The 21,761-nt window shown below is 37.9% G+C and overlaps 1 protein-coding gene across 4 annotated transcripts in view; it reads left to right on the top strand.

Annotated features, from left to right (window-relative positions):
* The window catches only part of LDAH (lipid droplet associated hydrolase), a 112,704-nt gene that overhangs the window by 7,435 nt on the left and 83,508 nt on the right, over window positions 1-21,761 (top strand). The window contains exons 1-3 of one of the 4 annotated variants that reach the window (XM_035000662.1): window positions 2,244-3,004; window positions 10,489-10,644; window positions 19,163-19,306. In XM_035000662.1, the coding sequence (XP_034856553.1) occupies window positions 10,491-10,644; window positions 19,163-19,306 (298 nt within the window). In that variant the 5' untranslated portion in view covers window positions 2,244-3,004; window positions 10,489-10,490. Of the gene's footprint in view, window positions 1-2,243; window positions 3,005-10,488; window positions 10,645-19,162; window positions 19,307-21,761 lie in introns of those variants that run through there. The other 3 variants (XR_004678444.1, XM_035000665.1, XM_035000663.1) reach the window with 3 other exon arrangements.

Here is a 21,761-nt window from a genome sequence, read left to right as displayed (position 1 = left end):
GAAATTATATATATATATATATATATATATATGTAAAATTTCTCAAAGAACATGACCTCTGGAGTCATTCAGACATCTGGGTTCAAATTCTGGCTCTGCCACCATCCAGTTTACTAGTTGTTACATAATTTCCATAATATCTTTCAGTTTTCTCTTCACTTGTTTTGTTGGGGTAGAGGGGAGGAAACAATAGTATACATCTCATAAGATTGTTTTCAGGGTTAAGTGGTACAATATAAAGTGCTTAGCACAGTGCCTGGTTTATAGAAAGTATTCTTAAAATGTGAGCTCTTACTATTGCCTCATTTCTCTTGCTCTTTGACATTTATATATATATATATATTTTTTTTTTTAAGATTTTATTTATTTATTCATGAGAGACAGAGAGAGAGAGAGAGGCAGAGGGAGAAGCAGGCTCCCAAGGAGCAGGAAGCCTGATGCAGGACTCGATCCCAGGACCCTGAGATCATGACCTGAGCCGAAGGCAGACGGACGCTTAACCATCTGAGCCACCCAGGCGCCCGACATTTATATATTTTTAAAAATTCATTACCAGCCCCTAACTTACTTGAAGCATTCCCCCATGGCTTACATGATTTTACATATCTTCTTAGTTCATGCCTATCTCTAATTGTTCCTTTTCATTCTTTTGCTGGCTTCTTTTTTTCTTGCTTAGGGATATCCCTCCCCACCCCCCACCCCCTCAAATTCCAGCAGGAGCTGTCTGTCAAAGAATCTTTTGAGTTAGGTGACTGGGTGAATAATGGTACTCTGAATGGTGACAGAGAAGTCAGGATATAGGGTCTGTAGAGTTGATTTTTGAAACAAAATGATTTTTATTTTTGGCGCTTATTAAAGTTTGATGCATCAATGAGGCACCCAGATAAGTGCTCAGTAGTTAGCACTCAGAGGAAGAAGAGGGCCCAGGGCAGAACCTTTGGGTACAGGGAATGGGGGAGGAAAATGTTCTCATTGTAGATGGGGAGGTATCAGTGAAGCCAAGATAAGGGAGCTCCTTAAGAAGGAGCTGGGCAAATCAGATCTCTACTGTGATCTTCTGGAGCTTTAGTTCTGTGGCTCCCACTGCCTTCTGGTCTTGTCCCTTATTTTCTTGAAACTTACTATGTTTGTAACTGAATCAATTTCCTTTCCTCCAGCTAACTTCCCTTCCCTGGTAGTTCCCCTTTATGTGCATAGTGCTTCCATTCTCCTCATCTTTAGCATGAAAATCCAAGTCATCTTTGTCATTTACCCTTCACTGGCTTCTCATATAGAATCATTACTAAGACTTGAGTCTCACACTCACTCCTTTATTCCCACCCTCATTTCTTGCTTAGGTTATTTTGATAGTTTTCAAACTTTAATGTAGTCTTCTGGTTTTTTCTGTCTTTCACAATCTTTTTAAAAGAACTACATTAATCAAATCCTTCCCCATTTTATTTTTTTTATTTAAATTCAATTAGCCAGTTTATAGTACATCATTAGTTTCAGATGTAGAGTTCAGTAATTCATCAGTAGCATACAACACCCAGTGCTCATCACATCACGTGCCCTCCTTAATGCCCATCACCCAGTTACCCCATCCCTCCACCCACCTCCCCTCCAGAAGCCCTCAGTTTGTTTCCTATAGTTAGGAGTCTCATGGTTTGTCTCCCTCTCTGATTTCTTCCATTCAGTTTTCCCTCCCTTCCCCTATGGTCCTCTGCACTGTTTCTTATATTCCACCTATGAGTGAAACCATATGATAATTGTCTTTCTCTAATTGACTTATTTCGCTCAGCATAATACCCTCCAGTTCCATCCACATTGATGTAAATGATAAGGTTTCATCCTTTCTGATGGCTGAATAGTATTCCATACCACATCTTCTTTAACCATTCCTCTGTTGATGGACATCTGGGCTCTTTCCATAGTTTGACTACTGTGGACATTGCTGCTGTAAACATTGGGGTGCAGGTGCCCCTTCGGATCACTACATTTGTATCTTTGGGGTAAATACCTGGTAGTGCAGTTGCTCTATTTTTAACTTCTTGAGGAACCTCCATACTGTTTTCCAGAGTGGCTGCACCAGCTTGCATTCCCACCAACAGTGTAAGAGGTTCCCCTTTCTCCGCATCCCCGCCAACATTTGTTTCCTGACTTGTTAATTTTAGCCATTCTGACTGGTGTGAGGTAGTATCTCATTGTGTTTTTGGTTTGTATTTTCCTGATGCCAAGTACTATTGAGCAATTTTCCACTCTCACCACTGTTGTTCAACATGGTACTAGAAGTCCTTCCCCATTTTAAAAACCGTCAGACTTCCTGTGCCTTCACATTTTCCCAAACCATTCAGAAAAACTGAGATATTAGTAAGAAAGGTTAGCAGGATCACCATTGACAAAATTGGTCAAATTGCTTTTAGAAGGTTGTATGTATACTTTGTCCCTCTCTTAAAGGTTCAAAAATTCTTATTAGTGTAATTTGAAAAGTTCTGCAGAACTGAAATTTATATATCTTTGTTTAACCTATTTTGGCAGATTGTGTTTTCCAAAGTTGGCCACAATAACTCCCATACTGCGTATTCTTCCAACAATCAAACTTTGACATGCTCTCTATTGAGAGAGGTCCTTTTTTCCTCCCTTTGAATATGGGTGGGCTATGGCTAACATGGAAGCGATGCCATGTGACTTCTGAGGCTAGGTCTCAAAAGGTCACATGGTTTTAATCTGGCCCTCTTGAGAAATTGCTGTTGAAACTCAACCATCATGTTCTGAACAAGTCCAAGTAGTCCATGTGGAGAGACTGTATATAGTCAGCCCATGTATGTGTTCCTGGCCCAGACCTGACAACAGCATCTGTCATCAGACATGTGACTAGAGGTACTTCCAGATGACAACAACTCCTGCCCTCACTGAACATATCACACCCAGCCGTTGAACCTTCTCAGCAAAGGCCCCAGACATTATGGATTAGAGATGGACTATTCTTGCTGTGCTGTTTGTCAATTCCTGACCCAAAGAATCTGTGAGTATAATAAAACGGTTGCTTTAAGCAACTAAGTTTTGGGGTAGTATGTTATGTAGCAAGAGTAACTGGAACACTCATAAATATATATATCTACATATATATATGATATATATGTATTATCTTGTTATTTGTGAATGACAGTTTTCTTTCTTCTTAGCCAATCCACATACATTTATTTCTTTTTGTGTTGTCTTACATTGGCTAGGACCTCAAGTACAATATAGAAGTGTTAATGGCAGATTTCTTTGTCTTGATCTCAAACTTTCAGAGGGGCTTTCAGCATTTCACCCTTAGTAAAATGTTTACCGTAGGTGTTTTTTTTTTTAAAGGTTTATTTATTTATTTGAGAGAGAGAGAGCATTGGGGTGGGGGGAGGGCGGGAAGAGGGAGAGGGAGAGAGAATTCCAAACAAGCCTGATCTCATAACCCTAAGATCAGCACCGGTGCCAGGACCAAGAGTTGGGTGCTCAATGGACTGCGCCACCTAGGCACCCCACTGTAGGTGTTTTTTAAGATACTTATATTTCATCAAGGAAGATCCCTCTATTTCTCCTTTTCTTTTTTTTTTAAAGATTTTATTTATTTATTTGACAGAGAGAGACACAGTGAGAGAGGGAATACAAGCAGGGGGAATGGGAGAGGGAGAAGCAGGCTTCCCGCAGAGCAGGGAGCCGGACGTGGGGCTCGATCCCAGGACCCTGGGATCATGACCTGAGCCGAAGGCAGACGCTTAACGACTGAGCCACCCAGGCGCCCCTATTTCATCTTTTCGCAAAGAGATTCTTCATGATTCTTTATTGGATTTTATCAAATGTATTTTCATTTCATTCATTGGTTGAGATGATTCTATGATTTTTCTCCTTTATTAATGTGATAAATTGACTAAATTTTGAATGTTTAAACAGTCTTACATTTCTGATATATACACATTTTGGTTGTATGTATCACTGGATTTGGTCTGCTAATATTTTGAATAGAGTTTTTGCATCTCTTTTCATGGGAGAGGTTGGCTTGTAATTGTCCTTTCATATGAAGACTTTGTCAGGTATTGATATCAAGGTTTGCATGGCTCATAAAATGAATTGGGAAGTGGTCCCTCTTTTTCTGTTTTCTGGACAACTCTGTAAGATTGGTGTTATTTCTTCCTTAAGTGTTGACTCATCCGGACCAGAAATTATGGATTCAATGTCTTTAGTAGCTGTTGGACTGTTAAGAGTCTTCTAGACTTTTTGTGTTTTAGAATTTTACCATATCAAATTTATTGGCATAAAGCTCTTCATGATACTCTTTCATTATTTTTTTAATGTCCATAGAACCTAGAGTGATAATCGTCTATTCACGTCTCACTGGTTATTTGTGCCCTTTTTCTTGATGATTCTTCTCAGGGGGTTATTTATTTATAGGTCTTTTCAAAGGCTAGACTTCAGGCTTTGTTAATACTCTCAAATGTAAACTTTTTTCCTATTCTATTAATTTCTATTCTTTATTACTTTTTTCTATTTTTCTTTATTTGAATTCATTTAGTTTTTCTAACTCCTTAAGATAGGTGTTTAGATCTTTAATTTCCAGCCCTTTTTTCTAATATTTTAGAAAGCATTTTAAGACTTTGAATTTTCTTCAGTCATGCCTTTATCTGCATCCCATACATTTTGATATGTCTTATTTTCATTATTTATTTCATTATTATTTAGTTCTCAATTACATTGTGAATTCTTCCCCCACTCATCAGTTATTTGGAGGTTTATTGCTTAATTTCCAAAATTTGGGGGATTTTTCTTACTATTTTTGCTATTTTTAGATTAATTCCACTGTGATTAGAGAATATATTATTTCACTTTTTGGAAATTTGTTGAGACTTGCTGTGTGGCCCAGTATATGGTCAGTTTATGTTCCATGTGCACTTGAAAAGGATGTACATTTTGCCATTATTTGGTATAGAATTCTACACATGCCAATTATGTTCATTGTGTTAATATAAACAATTATTCAAATTTTCTATATTTTCATTGATTTTTTCTTTGTTTATTCTATCAGATACTGAGGTGTGTCAGAATCTTCCATTATGATTGTGGTCTTTTTTTCTCCTTTTACATTTGTCAATTTTTAATTTCTCTCTGGAGGCTAAAATATTATGTACATGCTAATTGAAAATTGTTATGGTCTCCTGGTGGATTGACTTTTTGAAATGCTCCTGTTTATCTCTCATGTACTTCTTACTTTAAAATTTACTTTTTAAATCTGATTTCAGTATAACTATACCACCTCTTCATTGATTAGTATTTCCGTGATATATTGTTTCCACCCTTTCACTTTTATTCTTTATTCTTATTGTGTATCATTTATAAGTAGCATACAGTTACTTGTTTATTTTTATCCAATCTGATCATCTTTGCCTTCAATTAGCATAATTGGTCTATTTACATTTAATTTATTACTGATATATTTGGGTTTAAATATAAAATTTTACTACCGTTTTAAATTTAAAAAAAATAAAATTTATTTGTTACAACTGTTCTATATTCTCTGCTTTCTTCTCATTTTCATATTAAATATATTCTTTACTTCCTCTTTTATTACACATTCTTGAATGGTTCTTTTATTGGTTACTGATTTTTTTTTCCAACATTTTTTTCTGGCTTTTCAAATTGTTCTCAATGGAAGGTTGTTTCAACACAAGCTAGTCTTTCCTTGCTAATGCGGGATTGAACTTAATTTTAATGTACATTTTAAACTAAAACAAAACAAAACAAAAAAACCCTCTAATTTAAAACAACTCCCAGATTGACCAGATTCATAGAGATCGCCAGCATGTTAATGTTAGCTACTAGAGTAACTAAAAATTTACAGAATTTAAATACAGCTTCTGCTGCTGTTTTTGTACATATGTGTACTTCTTATATTGTGTTTTGAAAACAATTACAAATTTTGTGTCTTGTCCCTGGGACTTAAAAAATTTAATTTTCACTTGCTCAGTCACTAAATATTTTACAAGTAGTTTTAGTATTAGTGCCCAGAAATAACATTAATTAAGTGCCAGGCAGAGCTCAGACACATGCATAGTATATGCTTTGTTCTGTGTTGTGGGACAATAACACAGCCTACGACTTGTATTTAATAACATTATGTATAAAGTTTTTGTCATCTGAAAAAGCTTAGGCTTTTTAGCTGCCTTGTTTATATATATGATAAATAGCACAAGTTATTGTTACATATTGTTAGTGTTTTAACTTTGAAAGAAAATCATCTCACTACGTCTATTTCAAAGGTAATATAGTTTAACTGAAGACTGGACGTAGCTGCACAAGTTTGTTTGGTTTTTTTGTTTGTTTCAAGTTTTTAATTAAATTCCATTTAGTTAACATATAGTGCAATATTAGTTTCAGGAGTAGAATTGAGTGATTCATCACTTACATACAACACCCAGCACTCATCACAACAAGTGACCTCCTTAATACCCATCACCCATCTAGCCCACCCCCCACCCACCTCCTTTCATCAACCCTCAGTTTGTTCTCTGTTATTAAGTGTCTCCCTTTCTTCTTTTTTTAATCCCCTTCCCTTAAATGTTCATCTGTTTTGTTTCTTAAATTCCACGTATGAGTGAAATCATATGGTATTCATTTTTCTCTGACTTAGCTTAGCATAATATACTCTAGCTCCATCCATGTTGTTGCAAATGGCAAGATTTCATTCTTTTTGATGGCTGAGTAATATTCCATTGTGTATATACACCATCTATTCTTTAATCTGTCCATCAGTCATTGGACATTTGGGCTTTCTCCAGAATTTGGCTATTGCTGGTAATGCTGCTGTAAACATCCAGGTGCATGTGCCCCTTCGAATCAGTATTTTTGTATTCTTTGGGTAAATACCTAATAGGGGGCACCTGGGTGGCTCAGTTGGTTAAGTGACTGCCTTCAACTCAGGTCATGATCCTGGAGTCCCTGGATCGAGTCCCACATCGGGCTCCCTGCTCGGCAGGGAGTCTGCTTCTCCCTCTGACCCTAACCCTTCTCATGTGCTCTCTCTCATTCTCTCTCTCTCAAATAAATAAATAAAAATCTTAAATAAATACATACATACATACATACATACATACATACCTAATAGGTATTGCTAGGTTGTAGAATGGTTCTATATTTAACTTTTTGAGGAACCTCCATACTATTTCCAGGGTGGCTGCACAAGTTTGCATTCCCACCAACAGTGCAAGAGGGTTCCCCTTTCTCCACATCCTCGCCAACATCTGTTGTTGCCTGTGTTGTTGTTAATTTTAGCCATTCTGACAGGTGTGAGATGGTATCTCATTGTGGTTTTGATTTGTATTACACAAGTTTTTTTTTAAAAAACCTTTCTTACGTGGATGAATAAAGCAGAATTCTTATTGAGTAGCCAAAATAAAATGCACACATTATTTGGATTTGGATGCTAAAGCTAAATGAGACTCATTTATAACTCCACTTTCAAATATTTGTGTTCATTAGTATAGCCTCGTTCTCACTGGCTGACTATATAATAAATAAATATTATAAATTTGAACCTCTAAAATTTATACTGATCAAATGCTTTCTGTTTTATATATTGTCTTGGTTTGTTTAAGATTTAATTGGAAAAAAATTTTTTACTAAATAAAATTAAAGTCATCAATATAAGCAGATGAATATCTATATTTAAATAAGGCACGCCTTAGTTGTACACATTGTATCCACACTTGGTTTTTATCCAGCCTAAGTCTTGATGTTTATCAAAACTGATTTCAATGGAGATTGCTTGTAGGCTGTGGCTGTTAGGTGGGGTCATCAGCCTCCACTATTATATAATTAGAACACATTGTCCCTTAATCAGACACTTGTTTGCAGACTGAATTACCGTGGATTCTTAGGTAGGGAAGATTTTGAATTCTCATACTCTAAGGTTTCCTTTGCCCTTTTTTGTTTTGTTTTTTTGGGGGGCAGTGTAGGATTCAGAAACATAAGAGTGAAGTAAAATAAAAAGATGTTTTATAATATACAGGTTTACTCCATGTTTCTCAGTTGTATTTTATTTAAGATGTTTTAGAGGTGTAGTTACTTTTTTGTTTGTTTTCCGAATTCTATAGACTGTGTTTGAGTTTCATATCTATTTGAATTCTCATTAATTTTGTGGCTAATCAAACTCCCAAGATGTCATTTGCTTAAAGTTAACTATTTGTGAGTTGAATATAGTTAATAACTTTAGATTCTCTTCTGGTACAAGTATTCAGTCTACCAGTGTCTTCTCTGATGGTATTCTACTATAAGGCAGTATAGAACAGCTGAATCTAATATTGTTTCCAATGTTTTATAAATGTCATAAGACTTTTATAAATATAATGTATTTTGTGACAGTTTAAGAGATTAGACTACAGTGACATTTATTAATAAACTAAAAATCAGTCCTTAAGAAAATGTGAGATAATACTTTTATTTATTTAGTCAGTTTATTTTGAATGAAGAGGAGTTCCCACGTTTTGAGTGAGAATTTTTTTATTTTCTAAGTAGTTTTATTTAAGAGACTTTTGGTCACACATGGAGATTAGAATATGTTTATTTCTTCCTCATTCCTAAATCCAGTAGAATGATGGTAAAATTAATAAGGGCATAATGAAGAAAATGAAAGAAGCAACATAATATCTGACTAGAGAAGTGAGGTTTTAGAAATGTTAGAAAGCAGATGGATAAATTATCACCATTTAGCAGAGCTGAGCAGTTTTGATTGAACATAATAGTGGTCAGAAGATTGAACTGTAGCATCCCCCTGAACGTTGAGTCATATATATCATTTTTAGTGTCTGTATAATGAATTATCATATTTTATGTAACCATTCTCCCATTAATGAACATTGAAGTTCTTCAGCTCTTCAGTGTTTTAAATAGCATTCCATGCATTTATTCTTTGAAAAATATTTTAGATTTCCTTTTTAAAATTGTTTCCCCAAAATTGCTGAGTCAAAGTTTATGTCCTATGGATATTGCCCCCTTCTGCCAGATTGCTTCCCAAAGGCCATTCTCACCATCACCATGAATGTGGAATCTCTGGTGTCACTACATCCTAACTACCATTACGTTTACCTTAAGGTGGGTGTCAGGGGAGGAGTGGGTGGTCTTGCAGTAGATTTATTGACTGTTGTGCTGGGAGAGACATGAATAACAAGTGTACAGATGACTAGGTAAAGTTTACCTGGCTACCTTTACCATTGTTGACTTATAACAATAGGTGCTATGAGTTTAGAGGAAGAGGAGATTTCCTTTATTTGAGATTTTCAGGGGAGACTTCAAGTAGGAAGTAGAAATTGAGCTACATCTAAGATGGCAAAGATTTGAAGAGAAAAATTTGGATAGACAATGAAAGATATGTCAGTCTAGATCCATTCAGGAGACAGAAACCACACAGTAACTTAAATAGTTAAGAAATTACTAATCTGTGGAAAACGAGAAACTCTAAAATTACTATATAAAGAAAACTCTGTATATAAAGATAGCCTAGGACTGAGGGAGAGTACCCAAGAAAGGACAAACATAGAATGTGGATTTAGATCTCATTGAAGAAGGTGTGGTTGCAGGTGTGTGGTAGAGAAATTTGGTGGTTGCCTGCACCAAAGCTGGTCCACAGTCACTGTGTCAGCAGGTGAACCAAGACTGGTGAGAGGTTGTGCAGAGTGAATCAGGGAGCTGGTGCAGGTGTGAGGTCTGGACTGGTGGCGCATCTGTTGGAAGGGCCACAGTAAACCACTCTGGGATCCATGCAGGTGAGTTGAGGCTGCTAAGCATGGTCAGAGGAGGTTGGGGCACTGTTTTGGGTACTGCTATGAATGGGCAGCTGGAGAAGGTTCCCTCTTAAGCAACTCAGAGCTCTATTGGGCAGGGCAGTTCCAGGCTACTGTGTGGTCAGGTGGCTGGTTCTTTAGTGTGCCTGTGGGCTGAGGAGAGGGTGCAGGGAGCAGCCCCCTGGTCTGAGGTACACACCTGTGCTATCTGGGACTCTTGCCGTATTGTTGCTGTTGCTGCCAGAAGAGAGAGCAGGAGAAAGAGGAAACACATAGCAGCCAGCCAGATGCTGGAGAAAGCTGTACTCTTCAGGCACATTAGCACTAGAGCAGGGTGTTTTTTCAGTCTTGGTGCTCTTTGACTTTTTGGGCTGGTTAATTCTTTGTTGTGAGTGCTGCCCTCAGCACTGTAGGATGTTAGGCAGCATCCCTGGCTAATCGGATCCCGAGTCACACTCCTGTCTAGTCTTTCACTTCACTGAAGACATACATGTCTGTTTCTCCTTACTCTTACGGTTCGTTTTAATTTTGTGTGTGTGTGTGTGATCCTATAATCAGAATAGTTGACTAGTCCTATACCTCTTGCATTTGCTTGTGTATGTTGAAATTCGCCTTTTTTAAAATTCTTGAATATTGCCTTTGGCCCAAAGCTTTACATTTTAGCGACTCACTATATTGTTTTTCTCCTCTTATTTAGAAATGGACTCGGAAATCAAGGAAGAAGTTCCTGTACATGAGGAATTTATTTTATGTTGTGGAGTTGAAACCCAGGTTCTGAAATGTGGGCCCTGGACTAACCTCTTCAGTGAGCCAAGAGCCAATAGGCCTAAGCTGCTTATTTTTATTATTACAGGTAAGTTTAAAAATCTGGATGAGGGGTCTTTCTACAGATACTTAAAATAACTTTTTCAGATTTTAAAGAGAAATTAATAAATATAAAAAAACTCTGTGGAAGGAAATAAAATTACTCAAACCATTGATAACAACCACCGTTGGTCCTTTAGTGGCTGGGCTTTTTGGTTTTTTTCTGTGCATTTATATTATGTATGTTATGTTGTCTGTTATATATATTTTAAATCATAATTGGAAGTATACCATACATATAGTTTTGCAATCCACTATTTAAAATTCCTTAATATTTAGAATAATTAGAACTATCACATTTTTGACAGTTTTCTTAATAGTTTTTTCTGTCTCACTCCAAGATGATTATAAGTTTAGTAGAACATTTATTTATCCTGAGATTTGGCAACTGAATCATTTGTGACTTTTGCTGGATCACTATCAATAGAATGTTAGGTAGGGGTAGATGCTTGATTGTAGGTATTCAAAGTGCTTTTAAAATTGTGAGTTAGAACATATTTATATCAGCCTGGAAGATTAAAAGCGAAACTAAATGTGTATCATATCATATATAGCTAAGTCAATGGGGTATTATGATTGCATTTCTTTTCTTTTTTTTTTTTTTAACAATTTTATTTATTTGAGAGAGAGGCAGAGATAGCGATAGAGAGCACGAGCAGGGAGGAGAGGGAGAAGCAGGCTCCCCCTGGAGCAGGGAGTCTGACACAGGGCTCCATCCCAAGACCCTGGGATCATGACCTGAGCCCAGGGCAGATGCTTAACCGACTGAGCCACTCAGGTCCACAGCATTTCTTTTCTTGTACATTTTTTCTTATTTGTTCTCCCTGGGTTAATGATTGTCTTATTTGCTTAGTTTTCTGGTTTTGAATCACTATTTATCCTAAAATTATTGTCTAGGAAGTGGGAAAAAAATCCTCTTACTGCATTTGAGTAATCAGTCAGGTTTTGTGTTTTTCTTTCTTTGGAGATACCCTTCACAGAACTCTGTTCTTTGGCTCCAGTCTGGACTAACTAACCTGTGGGTCTGCTGCACAGGCCATCCTGGGGATTCTTTTTACTTTCCTCCTGGGTTAGATTCCATTTCCTGGATCCCATATTTTCTTATTTCTTGGTTTATTGCTTAAGCACATCTCCTAGTAACTTCCTGAGAATAGGTGCATGGGAAGTAATCTTTTAAAGATCTATCATGTCAGAAAATGTTTTAGACTTCTAGATTGCAGATGATTTTTCCTGACAATTTAGAGGGCGTTTTAGCTGTTTTCTAGGGTTCAGAGCTGTTTTGAGAAGTCTCAATATTATTCTGATTTTTTATTTTTTTGGATTGAAGCTCCCCTGCAAGGAAAAACATTTTAGATCTTTTCTTTGTTGTAAGATTCTGAAATTTTATAGTAAAAGTACCTTGCTGTGGATGTTTTTTCATCCACTGTAAGCTTTAGTGGACCCTTTTACGCCTGAAACTCATATACTTCAATTCTAAAAGCTCTGTTTTTTCTTTTTTTATAGTCTCTTGTTTCATGGGTACATACATTATCGTTTCCTTTGGCTTCTTGCATTGTTAGAGTTTTTACTGTTTGTTTACATTAGTGTTTGTTTTTCCTCAAATGTTTGGTAACCCTTTCATTTTTCAGAGGAAGACATAAACAGCTAATTGAAATCTTTGTGTTCAGTGATGAGACTTGTCTACAGTTGCGCCTAGAGTGACCAACCATCGTAGTCTGAGAGATTTTCCAGGACACAGGATTTCTGGTACTAAAACCACAACAGCCCTAGGCAAAACAGGATGGCTGGTCACCCTAGGAATCCTCATGCTAGGGTTATTGGGTAGGGACCCAGCATTTCACTGGAGAATTTCCAGCTTTCAGTATCTGTAGCTGTTTCTTGGGTCATTCAGTTTTTCCAGGAAGGAATCTTCCAGTATCCAGTTTGAGGATGGGAAGCCTGTTTGCTGATGTTCAGGGCTGAACAAGGGAAAGAAGGTTGGGAGTTTCAGTGTTTAGTAAACAATTAATCTAACCCCTTTTCAGTATAGTGCTTCTGTTTGCAGCTGGCCTAAGATTCCTGATCCAAAACGTCTCTTCCGTTTAACCTCTTCTGGAAATAAAACTTCCAGTCTCCTGCCATGATGTAAAAGTCTTTTTGGAAAGCAGTCTTTTGACATCTATTAAAATTAAAAATACATATGCTTTGCTAGCAGCGAGGGAGAGTTTGAAATTATAGGCATGACACTTCTATTTGATGGAGCAGAGATTTGAGGCCAGGGCAGAGTATAGAATTGAGAAAGTAAGTAGAAACATTGTCTTAGACCGGAGATGGAATATTCTTCTGAGGCGAGCATGAAGGAGGTGAAGTTCATTACTCAAGTGGAGAAGCGTGAAGGCATGTCAGAGGGAGTAAAGTAGTTCGTGCCTCCTGAACTCTGTGTTCTCTGCTAATTAAGAGTTGAGATGATCTGTTGAGAATAAGTATGGCAGAGGGTAGATAAGGGCCCTGAGGAAAATGATCAGCATTGAGAATAGCAGATATGTAGGATGAAAAGAATTATCAACCAAAACCAAGTAGACAAATTCTGAGCAGCACTGTGATGGAATAGCTGGTGTATTGGGAGTGAGATCTGAAAGAGTAGAAGGCCTATCAGAGTGAGAATGGTTTGAATGTTAACCATTTCTGAGTAATGAGAAAATCTAAGCCTGTGATTCTTAAAGTTGGGGTCGGGACTAGCAGTATCATCCGAGAACTCCCTAGATATGCAGGTTCTGGGGCCCCATTGTAGACCTTTTGAACCAGAAACTCTGGGGTTGGAGCAGCCTCTGTTTTAACAAACCCTCCAGAGGATTGTGATATGCACACCACTGATCTAGGGCGTAGCTCATTGTATAAGCTTAATGTACCTGAAGTTCTTTGAATTTGATCAAGGTAATGAGTTACGAGACAAAGATGTTGGCTCAGTGAATCCACCTGGAATTTAAAATCTCCTGACATGGAATGGCAAGTGAAACTGTCATTTAAGGATCAAGGTTTTCGGGGAATGTGTGAGAATGACTAAACAGTTGATAAATGGAAATGGAGGCAGAGAGGTTGTTACATTAAAATGGATTAGTAAGTGGAGCTGATTGCTCACTGTGCTTCCCCACTCAGAGGTGCTCATTCACTCACTCACGTGCCCTCGGTAAGGGGAACCCTGTGTTGCAGAAGTCTTTGCTCTCCTTGAAGCGAAAGAGGTGTTAGAGAAGAGTGCCTGCTGTACTACACAGGCGTGAAAGGAAGAGTCCGTGGTAGGGGAGGGCCAGGTTTAACATATGACGAAGAGGTAGATAGAGGGAGCATTCAGTGAAGACCTGGTGGAGAAAGGGAAACTTAAAACATTTGTAGTTTTATGGTGTCGCTGTTTTATAATGCTTTGACATTTTCAGATGATACTTAGTTTCTTAGTGTTCTTTCATGTTTGTCCTTCTATTCTCATTGCTGCCCTTGGCCCTTTTTCTTGGAGTTCATGGGAGCTGTAGGCTGGTGCTGCTCATTAGTTTTTGGAATTCAGAACTGTATTTTGTATTTGGGCTGAGTCTATTTATACTGTGGGGAAAATTAGGATGACAGTACTTAGCAAAATTAATCAATTACTTTTAAGTTGGTAATGATAATGAGGAGTGATTTATTAGAATCCACAGATTGAGGAACTTTTAATTTCATCTTTTCCAGTGAACCTATGTTTTAGAGTCTTTGTTAAGTAACAATATCCTTGGACTTTCTTTAAATAGGGACATGAGCAAAGGAAACCAATTTGAGAACTCACTCTAGAACATACTGAGTCATTATAACTCTCAAGGAGTCATCTGGGTATAATAGAGTCATGAATTGTGTCTTGTATGGAGTATAGTGATTGGAAATGGAACGGACAAGGCTCCTTAGGTAAGCCCAAAGTTCTGTCCACCTGACAGCCTTCTGTATAGATGCTGTGCCACATTAACTTTATATGTGGCAGTTTTTGTCCCTTACAAGATTAACTGGAAGGTATAAGTCTGCAGTTGCAACGTTGAATAGTTAGAGTTTATTGACAATTGGGGTCTAGAGATGGTCACTGCAGCCTCTGTTATATGTTGCTCAGGCATTTGACTATATGTTCAGTCAAGTATGTGTTTATAACACATTTTGATATGCTTTGATGAAGTGTTTTACTAGCATTTTTATATTGGAATGTTTTCAAACATCCCTACACCTGAAGATACAAATATACATGCATGCATGTGTGTGTATCTGATTTTAGTTGCATAAACAAGACCCTTTTCAATCTTTTGTTGTTTCCTAACCAAGAAATTAAGTTCATGGCTCATAAAGTGTAACATAAACCATAATATTTACATGGCGAAGTATGCAATGACCTTTAAATAGTGTGTTACGTTTTCCACTTCTATCTCAGTTGTAAGTTGGATCTTCATGTTACTTACTGGCCATTGTGGACTCTTCTGTTTCTTCTGGAGCCAAGCTCTTCATTGCTTGAGGGCCTTTGCACCTGTTCTTCCCCTATTCTGGTCTCCTACCTCACATTTTTACAAGGTTTATTTGTTTTCATCTTTTCAGTCGTAGCTAAATGCCACCTCCTCAGACATTTTTCTCAGGCCACCGTAATTTCTTCCCTTCTCTATCACACGCTGTTTATTTCCCTCATAGAAGTTATCACACTCTTGAGTTATCTTATTTACTTATTAAGTTATGTGTATATATTTTCCTACTAGAATATGAATTACAAAAAGACCTTTATCTATCCTGTGCCTGACACAGTGACTTCCATGTAGTAAGTGGTCAATAAATAACTGATAGCTAAAAGAATATACAAAAGAAGCTATAGCACTGACTAGAATGAAATCAGAATGGAGTAGTTGACATTATCATTTACTTAATGATGATAAAATGGTGAACAAGAAAGCTTAAGATCTTATAGTCATTAAGGGAAAGAACTCAGAACCCAGAGATAGGGAGAAAACATTGTTTTATAGCAGTTCATTAGCTAGTACTCTTCAGTTTCATATTGTAACTCATCATAATGATTGCATCTAAATCATGTAGTTGTTACCTATGGATTCTTCTGAAACCAGTTTTAACATGCTGTACACCTTAAACCACAGAATGTCACATGTCAAATTTATTCAATAAAAATAAATATGTAATAATAATGTTAGCAATAATAGCTACCATTTATTCAGCACTTACTATGTGCCAAGTATTGTGCAAGTGATTGCCCGTGCATTACCCCTAATGATAATGCCAGCTACTTTGTGGGCCTTTTGTAAGATTAACTAAAGGTATGCAGAAGATCCTAAACCAGGTAATTTATGCTCTTTTTTTAAATTCATTATTACTATTTTCTTTTGTGTATTCTTCCAGCCATCAAATATTTATTGAGCACTTTTCATCTGTGTGATCTTGGGCAAGCTATTTAACCTCCTTGTGCCTCAGTTTCCTCATCCATACAATGGCAATAAGAATAGTACTACCTCATGGGAGGACTAAATGAGTTAATACGTGCAAAACACTTAAATGCTGCCTGGCATGTAATAACATATAGCACTTTAAAATGTGGACTAGGAGTGCCTGGGTGGCTCAGTTGGTTGAGCGTCCAACTTGTGATTTCAGCTCAGGTCATGATCTCAGGGTCAGGAGATCAAGCCCTGCATCGGGATCCACACTCAGCGGAGAGTCTTCTTCAGACTCTCTCTTCCTCTCCCTCTGCCCCTCCCCTGCTTGCTCTCTCTTTCTCTCTCTCTCTCAAATAAATAAATAAAATTTAAAAAAATAAAATGTGGACTGTTATTATTTTCTAGCCATATGAAAACCACTGTAAAACTTTGTGAGAGACATAAAACATTTGAATGAGACATGACCCATTCCTAAAAGATTATACTCAGTAATGTAAAAAAATCAAATCTTTCTAAGTTAATGTATAAATGAGATGAAATTTCAGTCAGAATTCCAAAAAGATTTTTAAAAATTGAAGCTGGTGAAAGTAATTCTAAAGGTTATGAGACCAGCCTAGAAAATCTAGGGGGAAAAATTAAGAGAAGGGACTTGCCCTGTCAGTTACTGAAACATTAATAAATAAATAAATAAATAAATACCCGAGATAGTAATCAAGACAGTATGGCACTGGCAGAGGAGAAAAGGAAAAAAATAAGTGGAATTATTTGGAATCAGAATTAGCAAGCTAGGGGGGCCTGGGTGGCTCAGTCAGTTAAGCGGCTGCCTTCGACTCAGTTCATGATCCTGGGGTCCTGGGATCGAGCCCCACACCCGGCTCCCTGCTCAGTGGAGAGCCTGCTTCTCCCTCTCCCTCTGCCTGCCACTCTGCCTACTTGTGCTCTCTCTCTATCTCTCTGTCAAATAAATAATATCTTAAAAAAAAAAAAGAATTAGCGAGCTAATGTAAAAATTCAGTGTTAAGTTCAGAAGACATTTCAAATCAATGCAGAAAGAATAGATTATATAATAATCTATATAATAATCTAGAGATTATATAATAATCTCTCCTTACAAGGCCACAAGCTCCCAGGGGACACTTGGCTAATCACTTGGAACGAAGTTGGATTGCTACTTTGTACTTTATACTCAAAAATATTCCAGACCTACTGAAGATTTAGATATAAAACACGAAACAATGCTATCCACATCCACCACGGATGTTACAGCCCCAGTGCTATATACCCCTCCTCTCCTCCTCCTCCTCAAGCTGCCCCATGTCAGTCAGCCAACCAGGGAGCATATTACTGTGTTTGAGGAAGTTTCTGTGCTATTTAACAAAGATGACACTAGCACAATAACAAAAAGAAATTTGGAGCATGGGTTAGTAGGTCAGAATGCAACAGAAGCAAAATAGCAATATGAGTGATAAGGCCATTTATTACCATCACGGCTAGACATGACAAGTCTGAAGAGCCAACATTTGTGCAGCACTTGTGTATCAGGCAGTGTTTAAGTACTTTACATATGTTAATTCACTTAGTTCTTAAGTGACGTAGTTGATTATTATCCTCATCTTGTGGACGAAGAAGCTAAGACCCAGAGAGGTTAGGTAACTTGCCGAAGGTCACACACTTGGTAAGTAGCAAAGCCAGGATTCGACCTCACACAGTCTGGCTCCAGAGCTTATGCCCTTAACCACTTTGCTTCTTTGCCTGTCTAGGACACTGAAAGATGCAGGTAATGAAGAAATCAGTGTCATTTGACAAGGGTGGCAGAGGTTCAATCAGTGCAGCAAAACTATGTCATGTGATTGCAAAGAGGAGAAAACCTAATAGCATGAAGAAATAATAAATTGATTGGCAAATTGATATTGATGAAAGTGGACCAGTATCTGAGAGCATTATACAGATGATGATTGCAGGATGAAAGCCCCATTTCACTGTCTTTTCCCCTAAAGATGTATCAGATTGACTCTTTTTCTAAAAGGTCATTATTCATTCCATTTCTCTATAGCAAACCCATGTCAAAAATACCTTCTGTAGGGCGCCTGGGTGGCTCAGTTGGTTAAGCGACTGCCTTCAGCTCAGGTCATGATCCCAGGGTCCTGGGATCGAGTCCCGCATCGGGCTCCCTGCTCTGCAGGGAGCCTGCTTCTCCCTCTCCCACTCCCCCTGCTTGTGTTCCCTCTCTCGCTGTGTCTCTCTCTGTCAAATAAATAAATAAAATCTTTAAAAAAAAAAAAATACCTTCTGTATATACACAAGAAAAGTCTGTATGTATTAGTTGGTGGTCTCTTTCCCAAAAGGTGAAACTATACATCTGCTTATAATATAAGTACTTGTTATAAATGATGAGGAAACCTCAGTAAACTCAAAGTACTGTTTGTGAATGATTCTTACACTGATTTGTTTTCATGTGGCTTGCTAACTGAGCACAATAAAATCTTGAAGGGCTTTAGAGACAGGATTATAATGACTTTGAACTACTAGGATGATAATGGGAAGCCACTGAGAGGTGTTTAAATTAGGATACTGCTATGAGTTGAAGTTTGAAGTTATCTTTCTGGGCACCCTGCAGAATGGGCTCCCAGGGGACAAGAGTAGATAGAAGGCCCATGAGGAGGCTGCTGCAGGAAACTCAAAGTGGTAATACTAATGGAGAGACATGAGATGCATAAGATGTGAGATCTATTTTGGAAACAAAGTTGACAGGACTTATTAGTGAATTGGATGTGAAAAACAGGGAGAAACCAAGAGTGACTCCTGGTGTTAGGACTTGAGTATTAGGTTTAGGATTGGTGGTTCCATTTATTAAGCTGAAGAATAGGGAGGAAGAATTTATCTTGAAACCATTGGGGAACGAAGCAGGAGCAGAAATTTTCTGAGTGATCATTCCCAGACTTAAGATATAAAGGATATTAAAATTGAAGTGTATGTATAAATGTTAGTAGATTTGTAGAAGAAAGTGTGAGGTCAAATAAATCGTTCTTTTCCACTCTGCATATCTTATGTGAGCTTATTGCTTTAGTTAACTAAGGTCTGTGTTTCTTTTCTTAGGTAATCCAGGTTTTTCTGCCTTTTATGTACCATTTGCAAAGGCTTTGTACTCCTCAATAAACCGATGCTTTCCAGTTTGGGTTATCAGTCATGCTGGACATGTTTTGGTCCCCAAAGGCAAGAAGATTCTTATAACCTCAGACGGTATGTCTTTATTAACATCTCCTTTCCTTTACAGCGAGTGGGTGTTCATGTGTCTCGGAAGTCTGCTAAGGTTAAGAGTTACACCATTGGAAACCTCTGCTGTGGCATTGGGCCCATGCTGCCACGTTTTGGTAATTTTAGGATTTTTAAACTCCTTTTTATTTTCTGCAGGTAGTTTTCTCTAAAAATTTGAGTAGATCAAACAATTGTCTAAAATTGCCTTCTCTGTGGACCAACTAGTAATCAACTATATATTTATTGATCAAGCACTATATTTCCAGGGCTGTACTAAGAGGAATGGTGGAGGAAAAAATATCGTAAGCCATGGTCCTTACTCTAAAGAGGCTCCTACCCTAAATTTTGGAGAATGATTGAGTGATAAACTCTGGCCTGCTGATCATGTGGCTATTTGGGAAATAAACAAAGGAAAGAACACGGTATGGGTTTGAAAAGGCTTTGTGGAGTAGACAGGTTCCAACAGTTGAGTAGAATTTGGATCCGGGGGCTATGGGGAGTGCAGAGGTTTAACAGGCAGAAGACGTAGCACAACAGGGAGAGAGATTCAATAGGTCTGCTAGTGCTGGGCAGGGCCAGACCTAGAGGAACTTCGGAGCTGGGGAGAGAGCCATGACTCCATTGGTAGACTCCTGGAGGCCTTTAAATGGAGAAAGTAGCACCAGGTAGCTGCAAATTACCTGCGCCTAACATATGAAAATTCAGCATTCTCACTCTTCTAAGAAAGAAAAATATAACTTCACTTCTCTGTAGGCATTCCATTTAAGGGCTGTTTGTCCCAAGCATGACCCTTAGCTAATCTGAGGTGGGAGAGAAGTGGCTGTGGCTTTGGTTTGCTCCTGTTTCTGGTATGCCTCTCCTATGGTATGAGCATCTTACTGAGCATCTAATGATAGGGGAAATCGTGTGTGGGGAGGGAGGGAGAAAGGAGCAGGTGATACGGGAACTCTCTGTACTAATCTGTTCAAATTTTCTGTAAATCTAAAACCATTCTTTAAAACAAAACCTGTAAAAAAAATACTGGAATTTAAAAATAATTTGGTATTTACATTTTGCTTTTTATCATTGCCATAAGAGAAACTGTAGATTAGGTAGCTTGATTAACAGGAATTTATTTTCTCATAGTCTGGAGGCTACAGGCCCAACATTAGGGTTTCAGCATGGTTAGGTTTTGGGGAGAGCCTTCCTGACTTGCAAGTGCCCTCTTTCTCTTTGTGTCCTCATATGACAGAGAAGGAGAGAAAATGATTTCATGTGCTCCAGGAAGCTCTCTGATATCTCTCCTTACAAGGCCACTAATCCCATCATGAGGGCCCCAACCTTATGGCCACCTTTAATCCTAATTAACTCCCAAAGGCCCTATCTCTCATGGCGGTTAGGGCTTCAATATAAGAATTTTAAGGGACATGGGTGCCTGGGTGGCTCAATTGGTTAAGTCTGCCTTCAGCTCAGGTCATTATCCCAGGCTCCTGGGATCAAGTCCCACGTCAAGCTCCCTGTTCAGTGGGGAGTCTGCTTCTCCCTCTCCCTCTGCTGCTGTATGTGCTCTCCCTCTGTCTCTGTCTCTGTCTCTCTCTCTCTCTGTCAAATAAATAAATAAAATCTTAAAAAAAAAGGAATTTTTTTTTTTTTTTTTTAGATTTTTAAATTTATTTATTTGACAGAGACAAAGCGAGAGAGGGAACACAAACAGGGGGAGAGGGAGAGGGAGAAGCAGGCTTCCCGCGGAGCAGAGAGCCCGATGGCGGGGCTCGATCCCAGGATCTTGGGATCATACCCTGAGCCGAAGGCAGATGCTTAACAACTGAGCCACCCAGGCGCCCCCCAAAAAAAGGAATTTTAAGGGACACAAACATTTAGTCTGTAACAGTCCTGAGTAGGGATGCTATATACCAACATTCCAAATCTGATCACAAGTATAGGTCAGCACATACATGTGAACATTGCACCTGAATAATAGTAAACATACAAGTTACTTTTTGAAACATTTTTACTAAATATTTATTCAGGTTTAGTAGTTGCCTTTGGTCTATCCTCAGAAGTATTTCCTGACAGTTTATAGAAACTGGTCCTTTTTGAAGCCTTGACCCTATTGAGTAACAGAAGTTTCTAAGTGGAATTTCTTTGCACATTTATGAACATCTGCAGGTATGCTAAGTTTATAAAAATTGCTTTATTTGAAAAAGTGGGTGACAGTTAAGAGGTGATTCATATTTTTATCCACATCCTATTTATGGCTGTTAATTGGAGCATATGGTCAAGACACAATATAATTATTGCAGAATTTAGGAAACAAAATCACCATCATGCATACAGGGTAGATACTTTTCAGTTCTGTAGTTAGTAGGGAATTTGGTTGTCTTTTCTTTTTCCTCCTAAAGCCATAGCTCAAACTCTTTGTGTGTCACCTCACTGTGAACATCTCAGTGATTCTTTTTTT

This window comes from Mirounga leonina, unplaced genomic scaffold, assembly GCF_011800145.1.
Source record: "Mirounga leonina isolate KUSES-001 unplaced genomic scaffold, KU_Mleo_1.0 Mir_125, whole genome shotgun sequence".
In the NCBI taxonomy this organism is placed as follows: domain Eukaryota; kingdom Metazoa; phylum Chordata; class Mammalia; order Carnivora; family Phocidae; genus Mirounga; species Mirounga leonina.
This window is presented reverse-complemented; position numbering and strand designations above follow the sequence as displayed.